The sequence below is a fragment of the Pezoporus flaviventris genome, unplaced genomic scaffold, assembly GCF_033815535.1.
Source record: "Pezoporus flaviventris isolate CSIRO_AGI_PZ_B2104156 unplaced genomic scaffold, CSIRO_AGI_Pfla_v1 ptg000001l, whole genome shotgun sequence".
Lineage (NCBI taxonomy): Eukaryota > Metazoa > Chordata > Aves > Psittaciformes > Psittacidae > Pezoporus > Pezoporus flaviventris.
This window is the reverse complement of record NW_026892549.1, coordinates 45,294,776-45,317,197: the sequence shown is the minus strand read 5'-3', so window position 1 is coordinate 45,317,197 and position 22,422 is coordinate 45,294,776. Positions and strand designations below refer to the sequence as shown.

At 39.1% G+C, this 22,422-nt stretch overlaps 1 protein-coding gene across 3 annotated transcripts in view; it reads right to left on the bottom strand.

Moving 5' to 3' along the window:
- The window catches only part of PARD3B (par-3 family cell polarity regulator beta), a 429,596-nt gene that overhangs the window by 139,257 nt on the left and 267,917 nt on the right, over nt 1–22,422 (bottom strand). For all 3 annotated transcript variants that reach the window (XM_061455076.1, XM_061455066.1, XM_061455058.1), the window contains 2 exons: nt 7,115–7,321; nt 5,905–6,139 (listed from right to left, as the gene is read on the bottom strand). In XM_061455076.1, coding sequence (XP_061311060.1) covers nt 5,905–6,139; nt 7,115–7,321 — 442 coding nt within the window. The remainder of the gene's footprint in view (nt 1–5,904; nt 6,140–7,114; nt 7,322–22,422) is intronic.

Here is a 22,422-nt window from a genome sequence, read left to right as displayed (position 1 = left end):
TACTATTTGCTTGTTCCTCATTATATTGCTAACTTTTCTTCTACATGCTCAAATTCTAAGGGCACAGAGACCAGAAAAAAAAATCTCTCCATAAGCTATCATAGTGCTATACTTAATGGAAGTCAATATCTGTATATTATGCTATCTACTCTGCAATACCATTACAGGCTCAACAGTTCTGGTTGTAAAAAGTATCATTCTGAGCACAAGGCCTATAACAGTAATAATGAAAAAAGGGTCATTTCTGTCTTCCAACAAGAATGAAAAATTAAAATCACTAAGGCACTTAGCTCAAAGGAAAATTGGCAAATTAAGGGGACAAAAATAAAATATTCATGGCTCATACTGTGAAATGGAAGGTAAATAATTTAAGATGAACTATTGTGTGAGAAAGTGCAATCTTTCTGAAGAGGAAAAAGCAAACGTAACAAATACACACATACAGATTTCTGCTTCCTGGGCTTGCACTTGCATGTATATACACACAAATATACACGTCATGGTTGATGTACAGTATTTGTGAGGAACAGATATTTTCTCACCTATACTAATTTTGAAATATTTGCTGCTAAACTGGTGAAGTCAATTTGACGGGAACTGCCTTATACAAAGAAGGCTGGTGGAGATTTTTCCATGAATCCAGCCTAAAAATGAAGACTGACTGAGAGGGTGTTCTTCCATTGCACTCCAGTTCGGCAAAACTCTCTACTCTGAGTCACCAATTACATACTTGCTCTTGGATTTTCATACTACAAAAAAATTATGACTTCAGTCTACTGGTCTCTGCCTGGGGGAGCTACCTATTAAAATGCCATTGGTAAGGCTGCAGTCCATTAGCTAACTTACCTTCATACCCATAAAGCAGAAAGGGCTGCCCAGAATTTCTAACAATCACTGTCTGGAAAAGGTAGTGAGAGTGCTATAGACTTATGTTTATTATATGCCAGGACTGTAACAACTGCTATGGGATTAGGATACAGAGCAGCACCACGCAGTAGAGGTCACATTTCCCTGGTGATTTAAAGGTTCAGCCTTTCTCTAACTTAATTTAGAAACCAACAGAGTCTACCTTTGCAAGAAATAACATTTTGATAGTATTTCAAGGCATGGCAATAACTACAGATCACAAATTCAAAATCTGGAGTTCAGCACCGAGCAAACTGAGGAATACCTTTTTTTTTTTAATTAACCTCTTGCTTAGATCAGCTTTGCGTTCTCAGTGCTAAGCGAAAATGCATTTTGCATTACTGCTCGGCATCAAGGATTTCTAACAGCCTGCACCAATAGGTTAATTAACCCTTCCAAACAGGCTACAAAGCCACCTCACAAGGCTTTTGACAGTTCTAAAGCAATGACATTACACACTACCTTCATTTAAAGGCACAAATATGCTGTTTCTCTACAGTGTTTCTCATAAAAATACAACACACCTTCAAAAAGGAGTGCAGGGAAACTCATATGAGGTCTAGAAGTGTTGTCAAGACTCACCATGCCATGAAAGAATCAGGCAGCTCAACGTAAGAAAAGGGATGAATCAAGAATTGAATATGGCATTGTGTAAACTGGCAGCTGTTATGTATCTGCAGAGAACTGAGTATTACTTCTGTTCCAAAAGAGCTTCAGCATAGATGCTGGACACTGGCTTTTTCCTAAGACTGCAGTGTACACGTAGTCACAATAATAAAAATATTTATTGTAGTTGTTTTCCTGATATACAATATCAATCTACTTCACTGTCATCTAGCAGTGGATTATTTACTGAGCTATGATGGTGTAATGTGCCAGAAAACATAAAGAAGTAAAATATAATGCTCTTTAGCTGGTGTTACATACAAAGAGTTAACAGTGTGAACTGCTGTTCTTTGGACAGCACATATAGATAACCAGTACTGAGGAGGGCAACAGATGCATCAGAACCAACCAAACAAGAGTGAAACAGTATTTAGGATTATAAAAACTTAACTGATCAGTAATAACCAACGTCATTTGCACATTTGCATTTCAAATCTCCAACAGAAGCAACCTACTTTGCTCCAAGTGCCACAGCCCTTAAAATGCTGCAGCCACGAGTTCTAGTTAATACTGGGTGAAACAGCGGGACTTTTTTTGAAACAATGATTACAAAAATAAAAGCATGATTTCTGGATGGTCTCCCTGAATCACACTCACATAAATAAAGTTTCAATCCAGGAAAAGATTAGCAGGAAAGCAATCATTATTTTTTTTTTTTTTGTAGGTGTAAAAAAAAGACCAGGAACTACAAGTAAATAGCAGCTGAGCAACAGATGAGGCACTAAATGAAATCTGTTAGCAACTGCTAACAGCTTTGCTATTTTCTGTTGTTAAATTAAAAAAAAAAAGTCAAAAACCAATGCAGTAGCAATTCCAATATGTTCAAAAATCTCAGATGCAAAAGACTAAAGCTCAACGCTTCCCCTACTACAGATAAATACTTGTGTTTGGTTTTAATATCTCGAAATGCTTTGTTATTGATTATAATGCACAAACATGCCGATTTACATGGACACACTATTAAGATAAAAATAAAACTTGTTATAGCTGCATATGTGACCCAGCAAGTACAGCACAAAAATCCCACCATAGGGGGTCTTTCCCAGCAGCTGCTTTAGCCTCAAATTCTACTTTCCTTAGCCCTTTACACCTGACTCCCAGTCATTCACCAGAAACTGCTTGTGTCTGAATTAGCACTGAGTCTTCTGTCAAGATCTTAGAAATATTTTCATTATTCTTCTGGTCCTGGAGCTTTAACCATACATGATTATTTCCTCCTTAACTCAACCCAATCTTCACATGGGTTCAGCAAGTCTGTTTCCCTGTTCAGATACATCTACACAGCAGAACTACGCAGGCACAGCTGAAATAACTCTGAACAAAGAAGCCCACAAATTACAAACACTATGAACATCTCAGTGTGGTGTTACAGCTCTTGGTAGGATCAATTATTTACGTGGCTGCAGTGACTGGACTAGCTTAAAAATCCATGGCATTGGCCAGACTCAGGCAGATACATCCTCTTCCCACTCCTGCCAGTTGCTTTCTTAACTTCTTTACTCTTGGATCTTTCTCTCCTGTAAGTCTAGCAGGCCCTCTGGTTCTTTGTTCTTCATTTTGGTGGTTTCCTGCATGGAGGATCACAGTACAACCACCACCATACCCACAAAAGGCACACCACAGATTTCCTTCACCATCCAGCTTTCTGCTCCCTTATGGTGTTTACATTTCTAATGCCTCCTGTGGCAGGCTCCCCTTCAAATTTAAATGCAGCATGTGAAAAGCTGAACTCATCTGTTTCTAAAATACTTTTCTACTTCTTTCTCCTAAGCTACCAAGAGTTAATAGTCACCTTGAAGGCTGCAGAGGCTCACAACTTTGTCATCTTCAGATTCTCTCTTTCCTTCCACAGATACTCTACCAATCAAACATGCCAGTTTCACCTCTACAATGTCATAAAAAGTCTGGCTGTTTCTTTCCATCTGTGTTGCTGAAATACTTGATCATTCAAACCTTCTTACTGCAGTCTCCTCCTCCCTAGCCCTCCTGACATTCACTCCTCACTCTTCACATCAGTGCAGAACTCTGATTTGAAAAATAGCTCATAAATCTAGTATTTAATCAGTATTTGACCCCTCCTAAGTTCCCCCATTAGTTTCCTATTATTTCTTCTAAAAACATTCAGATTAATTGGTTTTGTTTTTTTCATGTCATCCACAGTTTCTCCCTGAAAACATACCAGACTGGTTTTGTTCATCTTGAGGACATATGGTCCCCAGTTCTTTTGTAAACTCATACAGTTTACTCTTGTTCAGCCTTTATAGGTCATCACCTTTCTCTCACTTTTATCATGGCTGGGATTCCCTAGGACTCTCACTTTCTCAGGAAGGAATTTTTTTTCAAGAACAATTTTATAAATTCTCAAAAAAAACACTGAGAACACAGAACCTCTAAAAACCTCCCAGCTGAACTGTTGCACCTACAAACAACTCCTCCGATTATTATAACCTGTTGCTTCCATCTCTGTGGCTTTGGAGAGATCTCCAATGGTGTGGGATAGAAATTCCCATTCTGTACTGCTATACAGATAAATATTATTAACAATTGCTGTCTGCTGGGAAGACTATCAATCTAAACAAAAAGCAAGTTTATGAAAAGAACAGATGTATAAAGCTTGTGTACAACCAAAATGTGAGATACGTTCTGAAAAGGGAATCACTAAGAATGGTAACCTATTGTTCACAGCTTTGCATATTGAGCATCATCAGATTTTCTTGTCGACTACAATTGCCTTTTTTTGGATTCTGATGTCATCCCATGTTCCTTCTGGCTCAGGCATCACGCCCCCACAAGTAAAGACTTTGCACTTCAAACTTTGATTCTGCTAGTGATACGTGAAACAGAATACTTATCCTTTTGTCAGACCTCTGCGTCACTCCCCTCCTCTTCCAACAGCCCTATTCATGCCAGAGAGTTAAGCAGAATAACGAAAATAGGCATAAAGTTTAAGATACATGAGAGTTGTTGAAGTCACCCTCCTAATTATTCAGTGTTTTGACTACTCTTCCATGTTCAGCCCTATTTCTTTAAGCGGTATGAACACAAATGCACGTGCAATGCACAGGTGTGAGTGCGTGCCTCCAGCATTCCTTAAGAGCCCCATTTAAATAAAGACTGATATACACATGCACCTTCCTCTTATGAATAGGAATGGCTACTAAAAACATGCAAATGCAGCACATAAGCATGTCTGTATGTTTTTGACAGTACGCCTACAGTGTTCAAAAGTTGACAGGACAATTTTAAGGATTTCTATCGATAATACATAGAAGAAGGTCAGGTAAAACTTTCCACATTAATGTAACACAAGCCATTTGACTGCAGAGGACATACCAACCAAAAGCTACAATGCAAGTTCATGTATCGCTGTCCTAATGAATGTCATTGTAAGTAAGCTATCTTGCAACAGAATTTCTTAGTTGACTAGTTAAATGTATCTTTGCCTAAGGAATGATTCTGGTTTTGTATGTTTCTAGCTTGTCTACAGCACAACATGGTAAGAAACACAAATAGCCTCCTAAAGCCAACATAAAGTGCTCTGAGAAGTAACCACATGGTCATACAGACTAACCTTCAAGTGACCATTAAATTTCATTCAAATACCATATATTAATTGCAAAGATCTACTTAAACGGAAACACTTTAATCCCCAATAGAGTAAACAGGTATCAGAGGCAGGAGGACAGCAACCAGAGTCCCTACAACACTCCAGCAATAGCAAGAAAATGACTTGGAGAACTTTGTCTAATACCTAATAACTCCAGAGATGCAAACCCAACAAATACCCACAGAAGAAATCCAAACATAAGCCTGCAGGCTGAGCAGGGAGGATGGAAAGCTTTTGTCCACTGTAGGCAATAGCTAAAGCTGTGAAGCAAAGATTTTATCATAGCTAGTGGTTATCAGCAACTGCAAATGTTACTGGACTGTTCAGTCACATGAGCGATCCTGCTCTCTCCAAAGCTTCTGAAAGAAGCAAATAATCAAGACAAGAGAAGGCAAATGTCTGAATGTGGGAGTGGATCATGTATTACTCAGAAATATTCCCCACAAAGCCCTCCTCACTGACACACGATTGTTTTTAGACTGAAACCTTGAATCTTTTCTGACATATGGGAATGAATATCAAAGGCACAAAAAGACATTTTGTCTGCCAAATGTCTTTTGCCTCAGCTACAAGTTTGGTGTAAAAGTATAAACTGCTTTCTTTCTAAATAACATAAACATTACTTTGAGTCCAAGTGAAATAATTTTTATACTTTTTGAGAGTATCAATTGTTCCCTACATTATAATGAGATAATGTGGCTGTTCTGCTTTGTACGATGCTGTACCTCAACATGACACCAAAGCCTTTCTTCTTTTTCTTTTCCAGATCTTCATTTTCTTCCTTCCTTTTTTTTTCTTTGATTTTAGATTTGCCCTTTTCCTTTTTCTTCTCTTTTTCTCTATTTTTTTTGTCTTTTTTTGCTTTGGTTTCTGTATCTTCTATTTCAGGGTTCTCTGGATGGGCAGATTCCATGTTTTGAGCTTCCTGACCAGAGTGAGAGCTCTTATCAGAGAAACCATCTGCACAGGATGAAAAAGAAGAAGCAGTGAGGATGGCTAAGGGCCACCAAAATGCAAACACGTGGAATACAGCACACAAGTGTCTACAAAGTGCACAAATGACTCACAACACTTACTCATCTAATTAAATAATTTAAAAAGCAGACTAAACATATCTAGTGAATTCAAGCAGATTTCTATTGCAAATCAAATACAGAGTTATTTTAGTGACTTGTTTTCTAGTTGCTATTCCTGAGACAAAAAATCCTGACATGGTAAAACACTATTCTGTTTGAAATCTAGCTTGTTAACCTCCATCAGCTTGAGAAAACTGACATTCTGGGATGCAAACACTGAGAGCTTACTTCAACAAGAGATTCTGGCAACTGACATAACCAACCTACGTAACAAAATCTTTCTATTTTAATGGCTGAACAAGAAATAGATAAACTGCTCTGTCTGGTTGGAGAAGAGCTGTGCTGTTTCTATCTGGGGGGCTCAAGATCCAAGAACAGTTTTATGCTCCATGTTAAAGGAGACATATTTCCAGACTGGGGTCTGTAAGCCCATGGTGACAGAATGAACAGCAGGGTGCTATCAATACACTCTGCCTTGTCTATAACAGGAAACAAATTTCCTGGTTGGAGAAGCGGGAATTGTAGACAGCTCTGTAAAACAAGCAAGATAATTTTTAATGTAATCTGAAGAAGGCAGCTGCTCCTTGAAGCTGAAAAATATAATTATTTAAGGATTGAGTTCTAAATCCTCCAACCCACCCCTGCCCCAAAGGAGATCAGTGAAAGACTTTACACTAAACCCTGTCAAGGTTGGATGGGGTACTGCAAAGACAGCTCTATTCACTGCAAGACATGAACAGCTTTTAAAATATGATCAACTTTAATTGGACTAAATCATTTGCTCATGTGCTTTACAAAGTTGGCCCTCAGCAGTGCTAAGTGAAGGTGGCTCCTTCCATAAGTGCTATTAGCAACATACCCTCCTCTCCATCTTCAGGTCCATCATAAGACTTGTCAATGGCAGCTCGGAAACTCTCATTACACCCCCGACCACGGACCACATGAGGCCTGGGTCTGTGAAAAGGGAGTTCATTCTTCCTAACTTCAGCTACAGCAGTCTGAAGACTCTCAAGAGAACTGGACTTCTTCAATCCCAGAGTAGGACCGAAATCTCTGCCAGAAGAGTCTGGAAAACAAATAGTTAAGTTTTTATACCAAAACCACACAGAGAAATGAAACTAGTCAGACTTACATTTAATTGTGTACTTTATTACTTGGGGCCTTTGAAATAGTGTGCAATCAATGTAATTTGTTCTAAAAATAACATCAAGCTATACCAAGCTCAGTAGATATCCCTGTTCATAATTGGACAGAATGGCACATAATTTACAGACCTAACAACAGTGATGGGCAGGCAATAGGTGGCTCACTGCATCATTTTGAAGCCTGCACCAGTGGTAAGGATGGGGTTACTTCTTCCCCCTTTGACAGCAACGTGTCAATGTGCTAAAGGTCTCAAGGAGAACATTATCCTTAGACTCACAAAACCAAATACTGCTACACAACAAGAGTTTTGGGGTTTAGAATGAATCAGGTTGTATGAACAGTTGATATTTTCAAACACGCTTATCCTGTGAGAAGATATTACTAGTTCTCTCCCAGTCTGATCCAACCTTTTTCTTCAAGCTAAAACTAGAGCTATGATATCAACATACACAGCAGGTTTGTCAAGAAACAAGTATTTCCAGCAAAGTGCTGCTTAACATAAATGATGCTGCTCCCTCTTTCCTTGTTTATAGGAATAAGAAAGCACTTCATACAGAAAAGAGCAAATATCATCCCACAACTCCCAAATCCTTCCTCTCTTCAAATGCTTGACTATCTGACCTTAGAAAGGCATTACACTGTGGCAGCAGTAGTGTTAATGAGTTTTAATATAATGATAGTAGAATAGGTAAAGAAAAAAGTTCAGTGAATACATGCATACCAATCAGTGAAGAAATTCACAGCTTGATTCAAAAGCCTTTGCAGTATCTGTTTACTTTTTATATGGCAGAACAGTGAATGTGACATACAGGCACCGAGGAAGAGACTCTGCCTTACAGTATGCCTTCTGTCTTTGAGACAACTTTTAAGTGATACTAATGCAAGCAACAGGATTATATAAGAACAGAAGGCCTTCACATACATGTCCATATACTTTCATGCCTGAAGAGATTCAAGGATCACAGAAAAGACAGATAAGTTAGTACTATATGCTATGATTTTAGCAATCCTAGAGTGCAGGTATTTCTGTACTAAACCAATGTTACCAGTGAATTCTTAAAAGGAAAAAAGCTAAGAATTGACACCAAATAGAGACTCATCAGTAGTGCCTGCATCAGGCACCACTACCTGAAGACTGATATGTAGCTGAATATATCTGTGTGGTGTGGAGACAAACAAATTCAAGGAAAGCCTGACTGCTAGGTCATACAGTGTAACCTTCTTTGTTCACTAATTGCCATTCTGGAGACTACCATTATTGCCAAATTAGCAAGTGCTAAAACAGAGTTAGAGCAATGACTTGCATACAACATAAAGGTGCTTAAAGTCACTTAGAACTTGTGCTTTAGTGACAGGCACTGTGATGTCTATCTCAGGCTGAGAAGGAGCAAAACCAAGGGAAGCATAATCATGGTGAAAAGCAGCAAAGTGAAAGCCACTCTGATCAGTAGAGAAAAAGCTGGCTCAAGGTCACTTCACTGCCTAACATCAAAGCATATTGTTACCTTAACAGACAGTATAAAATGGCAAAGATTAACTGTATTTCTCCCTCACTAGCAAAGAAAGTTAAACTTCACCTGTGTTCCACCATTTGAAAGGTGTCCTCATTTATTAAAAAATCTAATGAGAGCCTTTAGTGACAGATTAGTATCAAGCATTTAGCTGCCTCTTTCTAAGACTGTAATAATTTAGTCTGAAATTTCACTGGCAACACTGGAAGTTTCTCACTACTACCATCAAAACCTACCTGTGAAGAAGCATCTGAACTCAGGTAAAAAAATAACTTGATTTTTTTTTTCTTATTGATGCTTCAGTACTAGCAATGCAACCTCATTAAGAAGGGAACATTAAGTCAAGGAGTTTACATCCTTGCACATTCTCACCAGTGAGAAGTTCATATTCTTGCAATTCAGCTTTTATTCCTTTTTTTCTTACATTATAAGGCTGTAACAATCACACACTAATGCACAACTAAAGATACAGAAGCTGAAGAGCTCCTAAGAAGGGAGACCAGTCCCCTTGCTTTCACAGCCAGCATGTATTACTGGATAGACAAGACCCCACAATGAAAAACTACCAGATCCCAACTACAGAAACTCCTCCCCTGCTTAAGTTCCTTTTCCATTTCCACAGACATGTAGGACTGCCATAAGCTGAATTTTTCCTCATGGGTTAAAAAAAAACCCAACAAACCAAACCCCCCATAAATAAACCATAAAACCCCCATCCCATCTTTTACGAGTTATTAACAGGCATTTCTGGAAGTGCTTGGTGTGTGTATGTGTACATATCTAGCCCTCACGATATTTTGAATACAAGAATACAGTTTGGCAAAGAGAAATTTAATTGTTCACTTGTAAAAATGTTTCCTTCTACGGATTTTAAATTCTTGAGCCCTCATTTTAGTGCTTCTTTGTAGCACAATGATAAAAGTCAACTGAAGTACCCACTTTATTTTTTTTAGTAAATGCTTTATGAATTACTTTAAGCATCGCTACTGAATTTAGGAGAGAAAACAACTGACATCAATAGCTGCCTACAACTGGTTGAAACCGACTTGCTGGTTCCTAGATGATATGTGTAACTGATCATCCTCTAAGATGGCTATTGCACATACCTTAGTTTTTTGCTCAATGCCAACACGGCTACCACAGACTTTTTTTCTTAATGTATTAGTAAAAGTAAACTTCTTTCTGTTCTTTTACTACTATTAGTTTCAGGACTTTCCAGGCTTCTCTTTTCCCACATCTGCACATTCCTTTCTTCCCCTTTTTTTTTTTTAGCCCAGCAGAAGAAAAAAATGCCAAAAGCAAGCTGTCAGTCATGAAAATCAAAGGGAAACAAATGACACAGCGTTGTGGGCAATGCAAGTCACCCCAAAGGCACATGTAGAGAGAGAAGTCATGAATCACTGCCACTCTAAATGAAATACTACTCCTAAGACACCCTAAAGAGTAAGCATTTTATATATTCTTCATTTTACTTTTAGATAACGATTCTTCTTGAAAACCAAAACTATAGGAATATACCTAAAGGATAATATTTAGAGGCACATATTTGTGTGAGCTAGACTAATTTACTATTTACTTTTTTAAAAATACAGTGAGGTAAAAAGCAGTTATAAAGAAAAAAGAAGAGAAAGTGTCACTGAGACTGAGAAATTAGAGTAAACACAAAGTTGCAATAGATTATAAATAGTCTGGCTCTGTATTTGCTGGAGCCCTGAACACATACATTCCTGGTTTCTACTGCATTGCACATGATGGAGGTGCATGTGTTGCTAGGGAAGAGGAATGGTGATGAAAACAATTCATCTCCTACCCTGTGGATACTGGGATGCTGGAGATAGCACTCGAGTGCTTTTAGCAGGCAAACAACTATTTGTTCATGAAACATCAACGCTGACTTCTTTTGTGGGAGGACGCAGAGTGAGATATGCAAATAGCTTGGTTTTTATATCCAGATACTTCCTCAATAATCAATTGATTAAAGGCAGAGAATGGTTTAGGAAAGAGGAATTTAAAAGTCATTACATCATGTAGCTTGTGTTTTTCAAATGAAGAGCTTTAATAGGACATTTCTGTAGAATAACCTTAGATCATACTGTAGCCTTTTCTTCAAGACTAGTTTATACAGGTAGTCTAGAAAAGATTATGAAGGGTTTGATAAAAATGCAAGAGAAAAATCACTACCTTGCACTCACATATTAAAGACAACATGTATCATTTTGCTCATTTTATACATCAAACTAAGCATTCCAAATTAGAAGCAGGAATACTGAACACAGAACAACCCCGCACCTGATATGAAAAAAAAAAAAAAATCTAAGAAAGAGAAATCAAAGCATGGGTGAATTTAACAAGTTCCCTGATTAAAAGAACCAGCTACAGTCTTCAGATTTACAGATTTTCAATCTATTTTACCACATATAATGATTGCAATTTAGCCCATGTTTGCAGAGACTGCAATTTCAACTATGAATAATGGCAGTTCACAATTTGTAGCCCAGAAGGTATGCTGAGCTTTAGCCAGCTGAGGAGGAAATGCCTGGGATAAGGCAGCCATTAAGCAAGAGGTAAAAATTCACTACTGTCGTCTTAGAAATGTATACTGGTGTCACCATTTTCTATAGTCTTACCACTCACAAACAACAACACCGCAAAAGAACATGTTAATGTTTCAAAAAGAATAATACGTACAGCATTAAAGGTCTCAAAATACTAATAGTTTTCACAGGGCAACAACTTAAAAACTAAGAATTAGAAGCATAAGAAGAAAGAGATTCAAGCAAAAGCTGTCAGAAATGGCACACACATTTCTAGGTTAATGCTGAAATTGGACAAAATGCAGCCAAGCCCTGTCTTTGCATAAAAAAGTGTCTAACGGTATCTGTTAAAATAATTAGCTTTCTTCATTTAATTACACAGGTTTAACCTCTTGCACAACCTTTCACTTCACAGTACAGCTCTGCATTTAGTGAAAAGTTTTCCTAGGCATTTGAATCCCTCCTCCTCCCTCCAGCAGGCTGGTGTTCTCTCTCTAGTTGGTTCAAACTGAAGCACTTGCCCTTCGTACAGGTCCCAGTATAAATTAAGCTACCTGACCTTCTACAAAGCAGGAGCTTTCTCCTCAAGGATATTTATATATATCAAATTGATTTTAGATAGAGCAGTTACAACCTGCCAGAGGAAAACAGCTATAGGAAAAGCAATACAGACAGGAAAAAGTCCAGTTTTTAGAAAATATGATTCCCCAGGGATTTCAGGCACCTTGTAAATTGATCAGTCTGAAATTGAGTAGTAGTAAAAAATTCCAGAGCCCTGTGATTGCTTTACTTTTTACTTCCACACCCACCCTCCTATAAGGTCAAACACTTCAATCTGGCTTTAAAAGATTGGGAAACGTGACACTTTCTGAGATTAATTGATATAAATTACACTTCTCAAACTAAACCAACATTTTTGTTCCCAGGCCAAAGTTTAACATGAAGTGAGAGTCCCTGCACTAATGTTTAAACAAAGTCAATTTAATGGTATGAGGTTAACATCTAGAGCTTTACCTTTGACCTATGGGATGAAGGAGGAAACTTCTTCAGTAGCAGAACAGAAAAAAAGCAAGCCAATACTTACATTACTTTCATGGTTATGATCTACTATTTTCTTAAGTCTTATTTTGAAATAAGATGCTGAATAATTACTCAATCTTAGCCATCAAGCTTGAAATCATATTTTAAAAAATGACTAATTTAAATCAGAAGTAACAAATCAAAAGGATGCAAAAAGTTCCTATTAAGCTTTCTTGTTTTCTTTGCTAATTCAAAGTTCTTTTTTGCATTCTTTACACAGAAATGCAAAAAGAAACTGTCTTATCAATAATTTTAGTCATAATTCATTTTTTTAAAGATTGCTATGTCCTTTTTATCCATCAGGTTTTGCCCTGAACACATTTTTACAAACACTCATATAAACTGCATGTTAAAGATTGCTTTGAGCATCATTCAGGGATTATTTTAGGCTATAGCAACATCAAGGAAAATGATTATTGTAAAAGAAAGGCTAAATTAAGGCAACAAAGAAGCACGCATTTCAGTTTCGCCAATTTAACTTGCACTTTAAATTATATAAGCCACTTCCACTGTGTGTGCTTTTCCTTATCTGTGAATATTAAGACTAAGAAAAGAAGTTGGAATTTTAACAGAATGACCCGGAAAAAGGATACCTTCTGCTAATAATGGCACTCCTTTTGTACACCTGCCCACACTCTGATCAATGTATCCTACATGCTTGAGGTATTTATGAGCTATCTTTATTGCTAACCCCACCAGCACCAAACTGCCCAACAGCCACTCTAATTTAAGATGCTCTAAATATTGTTGCCATGGGTGACACATGAACATGGAGTAAGGCAAAGCTCTGCTAATAAAAAGGCTTTCACAGCATTTCAGTCCTTGCTCATAAGTAAAGTTAGAATTTATGGCTTTTAAAATACTGGATCTGAGAGAGGTCAGGTTAAATGGCTGCTAGTAATAAAAGGAATCAATATGCCACAGCATCTGAAGCAGCCAGCAAACTAAATAAACACTTCATCCAAATCCACTTGGCCCTGAATTAAAAGAACATAAAATACTGTATTTATTTTGTTTGCCTTCCACCAGTCCGTGGTTTGCATCACTACATCCACTAGAATTCTACACAGAGCACGCAATATGTTGGCCAAGTAGCAATTAAACTGTATGTCAAGGCTAGCAGCAATTAACTGGGCATTAACCTTATCAGGGAAACACTTCTGGATTAGCCAACTACAAACAGGCAAACATCTCAGTCTGGGAAGATTCTGCAACGTGTATTTACAAAAGCTTCAGAGGACTCAGACTTTCTGTCGCAGGCACAGAGTAAATGAGCCATTTTCAATAATAATCCTTTCTTCATAAACCCGGAACAAAACCAGAATCACCTTTTCCAGTGATTAGTGCGTCCTATTAGCACAGAAAGGCAATACCACTTGTTCCTTACAGCACTTTAAAATAAAGCAGACCAAAAGAAGTAGTGAACTTGCATCTTTTGCTCCTAATTCACGTTTGGTTGAGCTTATAGATTGATTTCCAGAAGAAGTTATGAAAACCTATTCTCTTCTGTTTATTTGTACATATTTAAATAGAAAGTACATAGGTTAATTTTGAGCCTAAGAAATTAATGCACTTTTTGTTTGATGTTGTCAGCAGATAGCCTATAAAAAAGGCACATACACACCTGCAATCAATCTATCTCCATATATATACACACACAGGCCATTCACGAAGGCACTCCTATTTTTTAAACTGCTTTGTTTGCAACTTTAATAATATTTGTCTTGAAACAGATTTGAAAAGTTGATGTCAAAATCCAACTCTTAATGGGGATATGCAGAATTTTGTCAAACATTCTAGTAACTAAGAGAAACAGTTATCTGGCACAGCTCTGACTCAAAATCCCTATAGAATTTGAAAGGATTATGTAGATTTTCAGCAAAAGTCCTCAGCAAAGGTTCCTTTTTATTTCCTAGTGAGATTTTTTAAGATCATTTGAATGCTTAAGAATTTGATAACATTATTTTACTATAAATTCCACACAGCTGAACCCCCAGTCGTAGTGATAGCAGGTCTTTAACTTGGCTTTATTTTACATGGTTCAACTGTTTATTTTTTTGTTACCTCCCCTAAACTATGCTTTGCACTGAAAGTTCTTTGCTTGGTCTCGTATTCCAGAGATGATTGTTTTTAGAAAAACAAAAAACCCCAAAGAATACACATCCCTCCTGCCATATTTGAATGACTGAGGAGTGGGAAAACTATATTCTTCCAGCAGGGTAATACTTTTTGTTTCCCTATTCACCAATAACTCAAAAAGGACTGAAAGGAAACCTTTCAAATTTTGTGTGCAAATATGCTGTGAACTAGGGCCTTCCCTCAGCTTTTAGGAAAGGAAAGTTTAATTTTAACATGGCCAACATTAGTTGGATCTGGGTAAACTTGGCTATAAACAGGAATGGAAATACATACGCACTCCCACAGGTACATAAGCATAGAATGATATTCCATGTGCACATTTTCAGCAACTACAATGATCCCATCAACTGACACACCAGAAGCTAGAAAGGAATATTCACACGTGCTCCTTAGCCTATGTGTTTAAATAAGTCACAAAGCTTAGTAAGAAACTCAGGAAGGCAGTGTCATGTGAGCAGAAAGAGCATATAAGATAAAAGACTTCAGTAGTGAGACGGTCTTAAAACATGAGAAGTTATTTTCAGGGCTTTCTGCCACAAAACTGAATCCTTAGAAAAATCATGTCCAATTCATGGAATAAATGGCAAGGAATGTTCTTTCTCAGCAGCTGCAGCAAAGGATTTTGCAAAACTGTTCTGTAGTGTGCAAAGACAGACTCACACCCAACGACAGCTGGCTGTCTTCTGGGTTTTTAACAGACACGATTCAAAACTGGATTAGAATCCCAGCCTTGCTTAAAAATAAAATCAAAATATTACTTTAGTTTACTGGTTTGAAGCCTACTCTGTACGATTTACTGCTTTACATTTGTTTGGGCATGAATAGTACAACCCTTCCTTAAGAGGTCTGCGGCTCCCTTGCTAGATAAGTCATCATGTGTCATTTTAAAGTAAAGGTTATTAAAAAGAAAAAAAGTAAGGCAAGAGTATGAATAAGATATCAAATAAAGCTGGTTTTGCAAATACGTATTTTTTGAAAACCTCATTACATTCTTAGATGCTTAGCAAAAGTGCACCTAGCCTTCAATATCCCCCATGGAATGAGGAACCTCCCCAGATCTCTAAGTTCTGTTTCCCCTGCAGCACATTTTAGTATACTAAAGATGTTACTCTATTAATTACTGACTTACGTATTTAGAACCTTTTCAATATGCAGTTTTGATCTGCTACAATGTGTTCAAATGGCAAATTAGAAAAGCAAATGGAATTGCTGCCTGGAATAACTTAGAATATGATTTAACTGTGGTAGCAAATAGATACAAACTTTTCTTTAGATTTTTCTTATCCATTTTTCTTGCCTATGCACAAATAACATTACTCTGTTCCCTTTCATTTGCCCAATAAATGAAGAGTATATACAAATATGTTTCAAACATAATATGGTACCAGACTGCAGAAATGTAGAGCCAAGAGAAGGAAGACTCATTACAATTCTTCTTGGCAACATCCCTTATCAACCAGTGGGGACATTTCTGGAGAAGGTTATCAAAGCACTATTGTCGTGGTTTAAACCCAGTCAGGTAACTTGTTCACTCACTCCCAGTGAGTGGTGCCAAGCTGACAACAATCAAGGTCCGTGTTCGTCTCCCCCCCCTCCCTGCACCGGGGCTCTCCCCTTCCCCGCTCCCGGAGGAACGGGGAGGAGGATCGAGAGAGTGCAACTCCTACGGGTTGAGACAAGAACAGTCCAGCAACAAATCACCACCGCTACTATCAGCTAAAACAATGATAAGGGAAAATAACAAGGGAAGAGAATACGATACCACCGGCCAAGAAAACGAGTTCCACCCGGAAGCCCCTGTCCTTCCGGGCAACTCCCAGTTACCCCCCACCCCGGGCATGACGTGCTGTGGTATGGAATACCTCCCCGGCTAGCCCGGGTCAGGCGCCCCGTCTCTGCTTCCTCACAGCTTCCCCTCCTCCCTGGCAGAGCATGAGCCTCACAAAGTCCTTGGTCAGGGTAAACATCACTTAGCAACAACCGAAAACATCGGCTTCACCAATGCTGTTCTCAAAACTAGAAGTCAAAACACAGCACTGCACCAGTTAACACAAAGGAAAAAACATGACTGCTACTGCTGAACCCAGGACATTATCCACCCCTTATTCCATACCATTCACGTCGTGCTCAGATCCCACATTTTCAATACACCATCGCTCTCCCACATATATACATCCATATACATACAGACCAAGAGGAAAAAAAATCATTTTCTTAGTGCATGGACCAATCCCTATAATGCTGCCGAGTCCATTCGGTCCATGATGTTCCAAGTTCATTCTCTGTTGGGATGATGGCTGGAGGGAAGTCAGGGCCAGTCGCTGGTGACCTGGAGACATCTAGTTGATGGGCTATAAAAGCATTACACAGCAGGCAACAGCATACAATTGAGTTCACTGGCTGTTTTCCCCTAATATCAAATCCCCTTGAGGTATACATCGGACTTCCCCATCTTCCCGCATTACCCACCAAGTATATACAGGTCCCTGAGCAAAAGCAATCCCACGAGTGGGTTTGCCTTTACCTGAAGCAGGAATAACCCAGACTGTCTTCCCCAGCAAATTCTTCATATGCACCACGGGAACTTTGTCCCCCTCTACAATATGTAAAAGTTCTGACTGGGCTGGGCCAGCCCTGTTGGCAGATCCTCTGGTGTTGACCAACCAGGTGGCCTTTGGTAAATGTGTATCCCAATGCTTGAAAGTTCCCCCACCCATCGCTCTCAGTGTAGTTTTTAACAGCCCATTGTACCGTTCGATTTTCCCAGAGGCTGGTGCATGGTAGGGGATGTGATATACCCACTCAATGCCATGCTCTTTGGCCCAAATATCTATAAGGTTATTCCGGAAATGAGTCCCATTGTCTGACTCAATTCTCTCTGGGGTGCCGTGTCGCCACAAAATCTGTTTCTCAAGGCCCAGGATGGTGTTCCGGGCAGTGGCATGGGGCACAGCGTATGTTTCCAGCCACCCGGTGGTTGCTTCCACCATGGTAAGCACATGGCGCTTGCCTTGGCGGGTTGGTGGCAGTGTGATATAGTCAATCTGCCAGGCCTCCCCATATTTATACTTCAACCATCGTCCTCCATACCAAAGAGGCTTTAACCGCTTGGCTTGTTTAATTGCAGCACATGTTTCACACTCATGAATAACCTGGGCAATAGTGTCCATTGTTAAGTCCACCCCTCGGTCACGGGCCCATCTATATGTTGCATCTCTGCCCTGATGGCCTGAAGTGTCATGGGCCCACCGGGCCAAAAATAATTCACCTTTATGTTGCCAATCTAAGTCCATCTGAGCCACTTCAATCTTAGCCGCTTTATCCACTTGTTGGTTGTTCTGGTGTTCCTCAGTGGCCCGACTCTTGGGTACATGGGCATCTACATGACGTACCTTCACCACCAGATTCTGCACCCGGGCAGCAATATCTTTCCACAGTGCAGCAGCCCAGATGGGTTTACCTCTGCGTTGCCAGTTGCTCTGCTTCCATTGCTTCAACCACCCCCACAGGGCATTTGCCACCATCCATGAGTCAGTATAGAGATAAAGTACTGGCCACTGGGGTAGCTGCGCAGTTCATTGCAGCCAAAGTTTGAGTAGCGACTGTCACTTTGCCCTCAAATCCGCCGACATTCTTTTCCTTTTGAAGGTGCTGAATAGTGTTGAACAAGGCCCTGTAAGCATAGGCCAAGCCCCAGCACGTTGCCGTGATTTGTCCATCTCTGGTATGGCCAGAATGACCACACACCTCATTTAAGTGTTTTACTAATTCTTCTGGATTTTGCAGTTGTTCGGTAGTGAAATTCCAAAATACTGGAGGGGCCCACTGACCTAGATACTTGCCCATACTATCCCACACACCCTGCCACTCATGGCTGTCCAGCCTCTGGGAAAATCTCTCGGTCCTCCTACATCGTCGTTTGACCCCAGACAAGACCCAAACCTGAATCTGCTTAACTCTTGAAATCAGTAGTGGGCAAAACACACTCTGTATGCGTGTTAGCATGGTGATTCCCATCACCATCAGCAAACAAGTCTCAAGAGCATTAAAAGGCCATTTAAAAAATTCAAAACTCTCAAATGTAAATGGTCTGGGGGGACGACTAGGAGGGTAAAAGGATGTCTCCTTCACAGGTTGAGCACCTGAGAAGGAGGAAAAAGATGTGTAATTGCTAAGCACCTCCATCATATACCTCCCAAAGTATAAAGGTGGTGACCACACTGGGAACATAAACCAGATCAGTTTCATGATCAATGATTCTATTGTATTACAAGTCATTACCATAAAGTACAATGGGATAAAAACCTTAGCCCAAGCCCCACACTTGAAAAACACTAATACAGCCAATACCGGATGGACGTAAGATATGGTATACTGAAACTGTGAGATCAAGAGGAAAAACCTTGAGAGCCAATAAATCAGCATTGTGACGAGTGACTATCAATCCAGTCAGATCTGTTCTTATCTCAACCCCTCGAGCCCCACGTTGGGCGCCAAAAAGAACTGTCGTGGTTTAAACCCAGTCAGGTAACTTGTTCACTCACTCCCAGTGAGTGGTGCCAAGCTGACAACAATCAAGGTCCGTGTTCGTCTCCCCCCCCTCCCTGCACCGGGGCTCTCCCCTTCCCCGCTCCCGGAGGAACGGGGAGGAGGATCGAGAGAGTGCAACTCCTACGGGTTGAGACAAGAACAGTCCAGCAACAAATCACCACCGCTACTATCAGCTAAAACAATGATAAGGGAAAATAACAAGGGAAGAGAATACGATACCACCGGCCAAGAAAACGAGTTCCACCCGGAAGCCCCTGTCCTTCCGGGCAACTCCCAGTTACCCCCCACCCCGGGCATGACGTGCTGTGGTATGGAATACCTCCCCGGCTAGCCCGGGTCAGGCGCCCCGTCTCTGCTTCCTCACAGCTTCCCCTCCTCCCTGGCAGAGCATGAGCCTCACAAAGTCCTTGGTCAGGGTAAACATCACTTAGCAACAACCGAAAACATCGGCTTCACCAACACTGTTCTCAAAACTAGAAGTCAAAACACAGCACTGCACCAGTTAACACAAAGGAAAAAACATGACTGCTACTGCTGAACCCAGGACAACTATCCTAAATTATGATAAAAAAATTCCAAATTTCTCCAGGTTTAACAGGACAGTAAGCAGCAGCCACAGTGATACTGGATACAGGTTAAGCACAATTAAATTACAATTTAATACAGACAAATCCAAGATGGCTTATCTTAGAAAAAAAAAGGTTTCCTCTAAGCTGGGACACCATAAGTCAGGTGCAAAACTCAGTGCCAAATTTGATCTACTTCAGCTATTTGGTGGCAGGATTCTTAGATGAAATTTCAAAATCTGGTATTGCAAAGGCAACTGGTCTACAGGAACAGGCAGCTCTCACTGTTCTTTTCATAGTTCTACAGCACTGAGAAAAAAATAACAAGTATTTACATATTTTTAAAAGAACACTTTTCCAAGTAACATCTTTTATGTTGTTCTTTTATTTTAAATAACAGTTTCCTCCTCTGCTGGTATTTTGCTCAGTCTTTTGTGAAGATTGATGGAATCCACCCAAAATATGCTGGACAATGCTAACTTCTGAAATACTAATCTGCAGATAACGCAATTACAGCTTTGGTTTTGCTTGAGATTGACAGCTAACTTTAGTGGAGCCTGACCTGTAGCCAGAACACCTTCATGGAGACAAAGTAATTAGATTAATGTGCAAAGCAGGAGTTACTCCTGATCATCAGCCAAACAGGAAATAAACCTGTGTACAAAGAAATGCTGTCAGATATACAGCACTAATAAATAAAAGCAAAATTTATTTTAGTAACCTTTTTCCGTTATGTCGATTTGAGAGTTAGCAGGTATAACGTTTTCAGATCCTAATGGGATATTGCAAATGACATTGCTATTCAATACCCGGAATCATTTGCAACAATAAATGTCTTTCTAGTAATCTCATTTTGAATTTTATATTTAGTTTATTTAATACTAAAAGGAAAGCACATCGATCTCTCTTTGCCTTCAAAATCCAGGTATTGCCCATAAACAGAGAGCTTAGTATCAAGTTGCTTCCTAGGTGCATTTCTAAATGCTATGACAGTATAAAAATTAGATACTACTACTTGTGTTACTTACCCTTCGGTAGATACAAAAATAATGACTAACATTCTTGAAATTAAAAACTTTTGCTCCAACTACAATAAAAGCCAGTCTCATGAGCATGAAGAACAAATGCACACAAATATGTTGAACAATTCTGAGGATATCAAGTAACTCTGTCAGATTTCTCTAGCAATATCAGAACATCTTCATTTGCCTTTTTACAGTGGCTAGTGCTGCAGTGTAACTTTTTCAAGTCGACTAACTGCATAAGAAAATAGTTCTCATGTTCAGTGATCACCTTGTATAAAAAACTTTTAGCATCTATACAAGTATACTAACTTCTTCTTTCCTCTGTATCAACAGTGAACACTTACATCTGTATTCTGGCCGATATCTTAATTTTCGTCAAATATTTTTGCCTTATTTATTCCTTCTCTGACTGTAGGCCAGTATTTTCTCCACATTAAGAGGGAAATTTGGTTAATCTGTGAAAGTCATGCCATTCCATTTCCTCAAGATAATGCAAAACAAGCCATGATGTGGCTGAATACAGACTTATGACAATCAATTACTTCAATATTTATATAATTCTTCAAACTTCACACATATCATCACACGGTTAATCAGAGCTGCTCAGAAGCTTCTTCCCTCAACCTTTTAATGAGTATGTCAATCCTCCCATTGGATCGTGATACATACTATGGAATTTACTTCAGAGGATAAAACTAAAAATCAGAAACTGAAACACTGAGGTTAATGTCATTAGAATAAAAAAATGAATGGTTCTTCTACTATATGCTTCATTGGCCTCCCGGCGAAAGAGCAGCCCCACAGGAAGGAGCAGGAATCTACTGGTTGTGTTTGCATTTTGCTGGAAGAGGAAAAGCAAGTAATGGATAATCAATCATAATTTCACAGCAACAACCCTGATAAACAGTTATGTGAATAATTTTATTTAGTTTTGGGTTTTTTTGTTGTTGTAGATACTAGGAGTTTACAGCTTTCAAAGGGAAGCAAGAAAACTCAGGAGAAGCAAAATCTGTTGAAGCTTAGCAGATGAATGCAAACTATTCTTGCCTTCAATCTTTAAGTCTCTGAATATTTGAAGGCAAAGAGAGCTCTTGAAGAAATAAGACATAAAACTTGTCATATCTTTATATTTCTCTTTGTGCACTGGCATTTGGTGGTATCAGAAAGAGGACATGGGATATATAGACTTTTCGTCTATATGACCGCCGTTATCTTCTTGTGATGGGATACAAATGAAAGGTGTCCAGAAGAAGGTGTCCAGAAACAATACCCCCTCCAAAATAAAGATGACACTGCTTCCTCTTCTTATCAATTCTTCATTACCTGTATTATGAAAGCACACAGAACCTCTCTAATCATGGGCCAAAACCTCACTGCACTTGGTATTACAACAACTCAAAACAGAATTATATACAGTACCTCTAACTGTTTTTGATCAAGATGACCTGTATTTCTGCAATACCACCTCAAATTTTGAGTGGCTAGGCCCTAGATACCTGTTTCTGCAGTGATTTCCTCACAATTTGTAAACACTTTGTAAAGTACAGTTCATCTCCTGCTACATTCCCTTTATACTCCTATGCCTCAGATGTTTTCTATTTTAAACAGAAAAAAC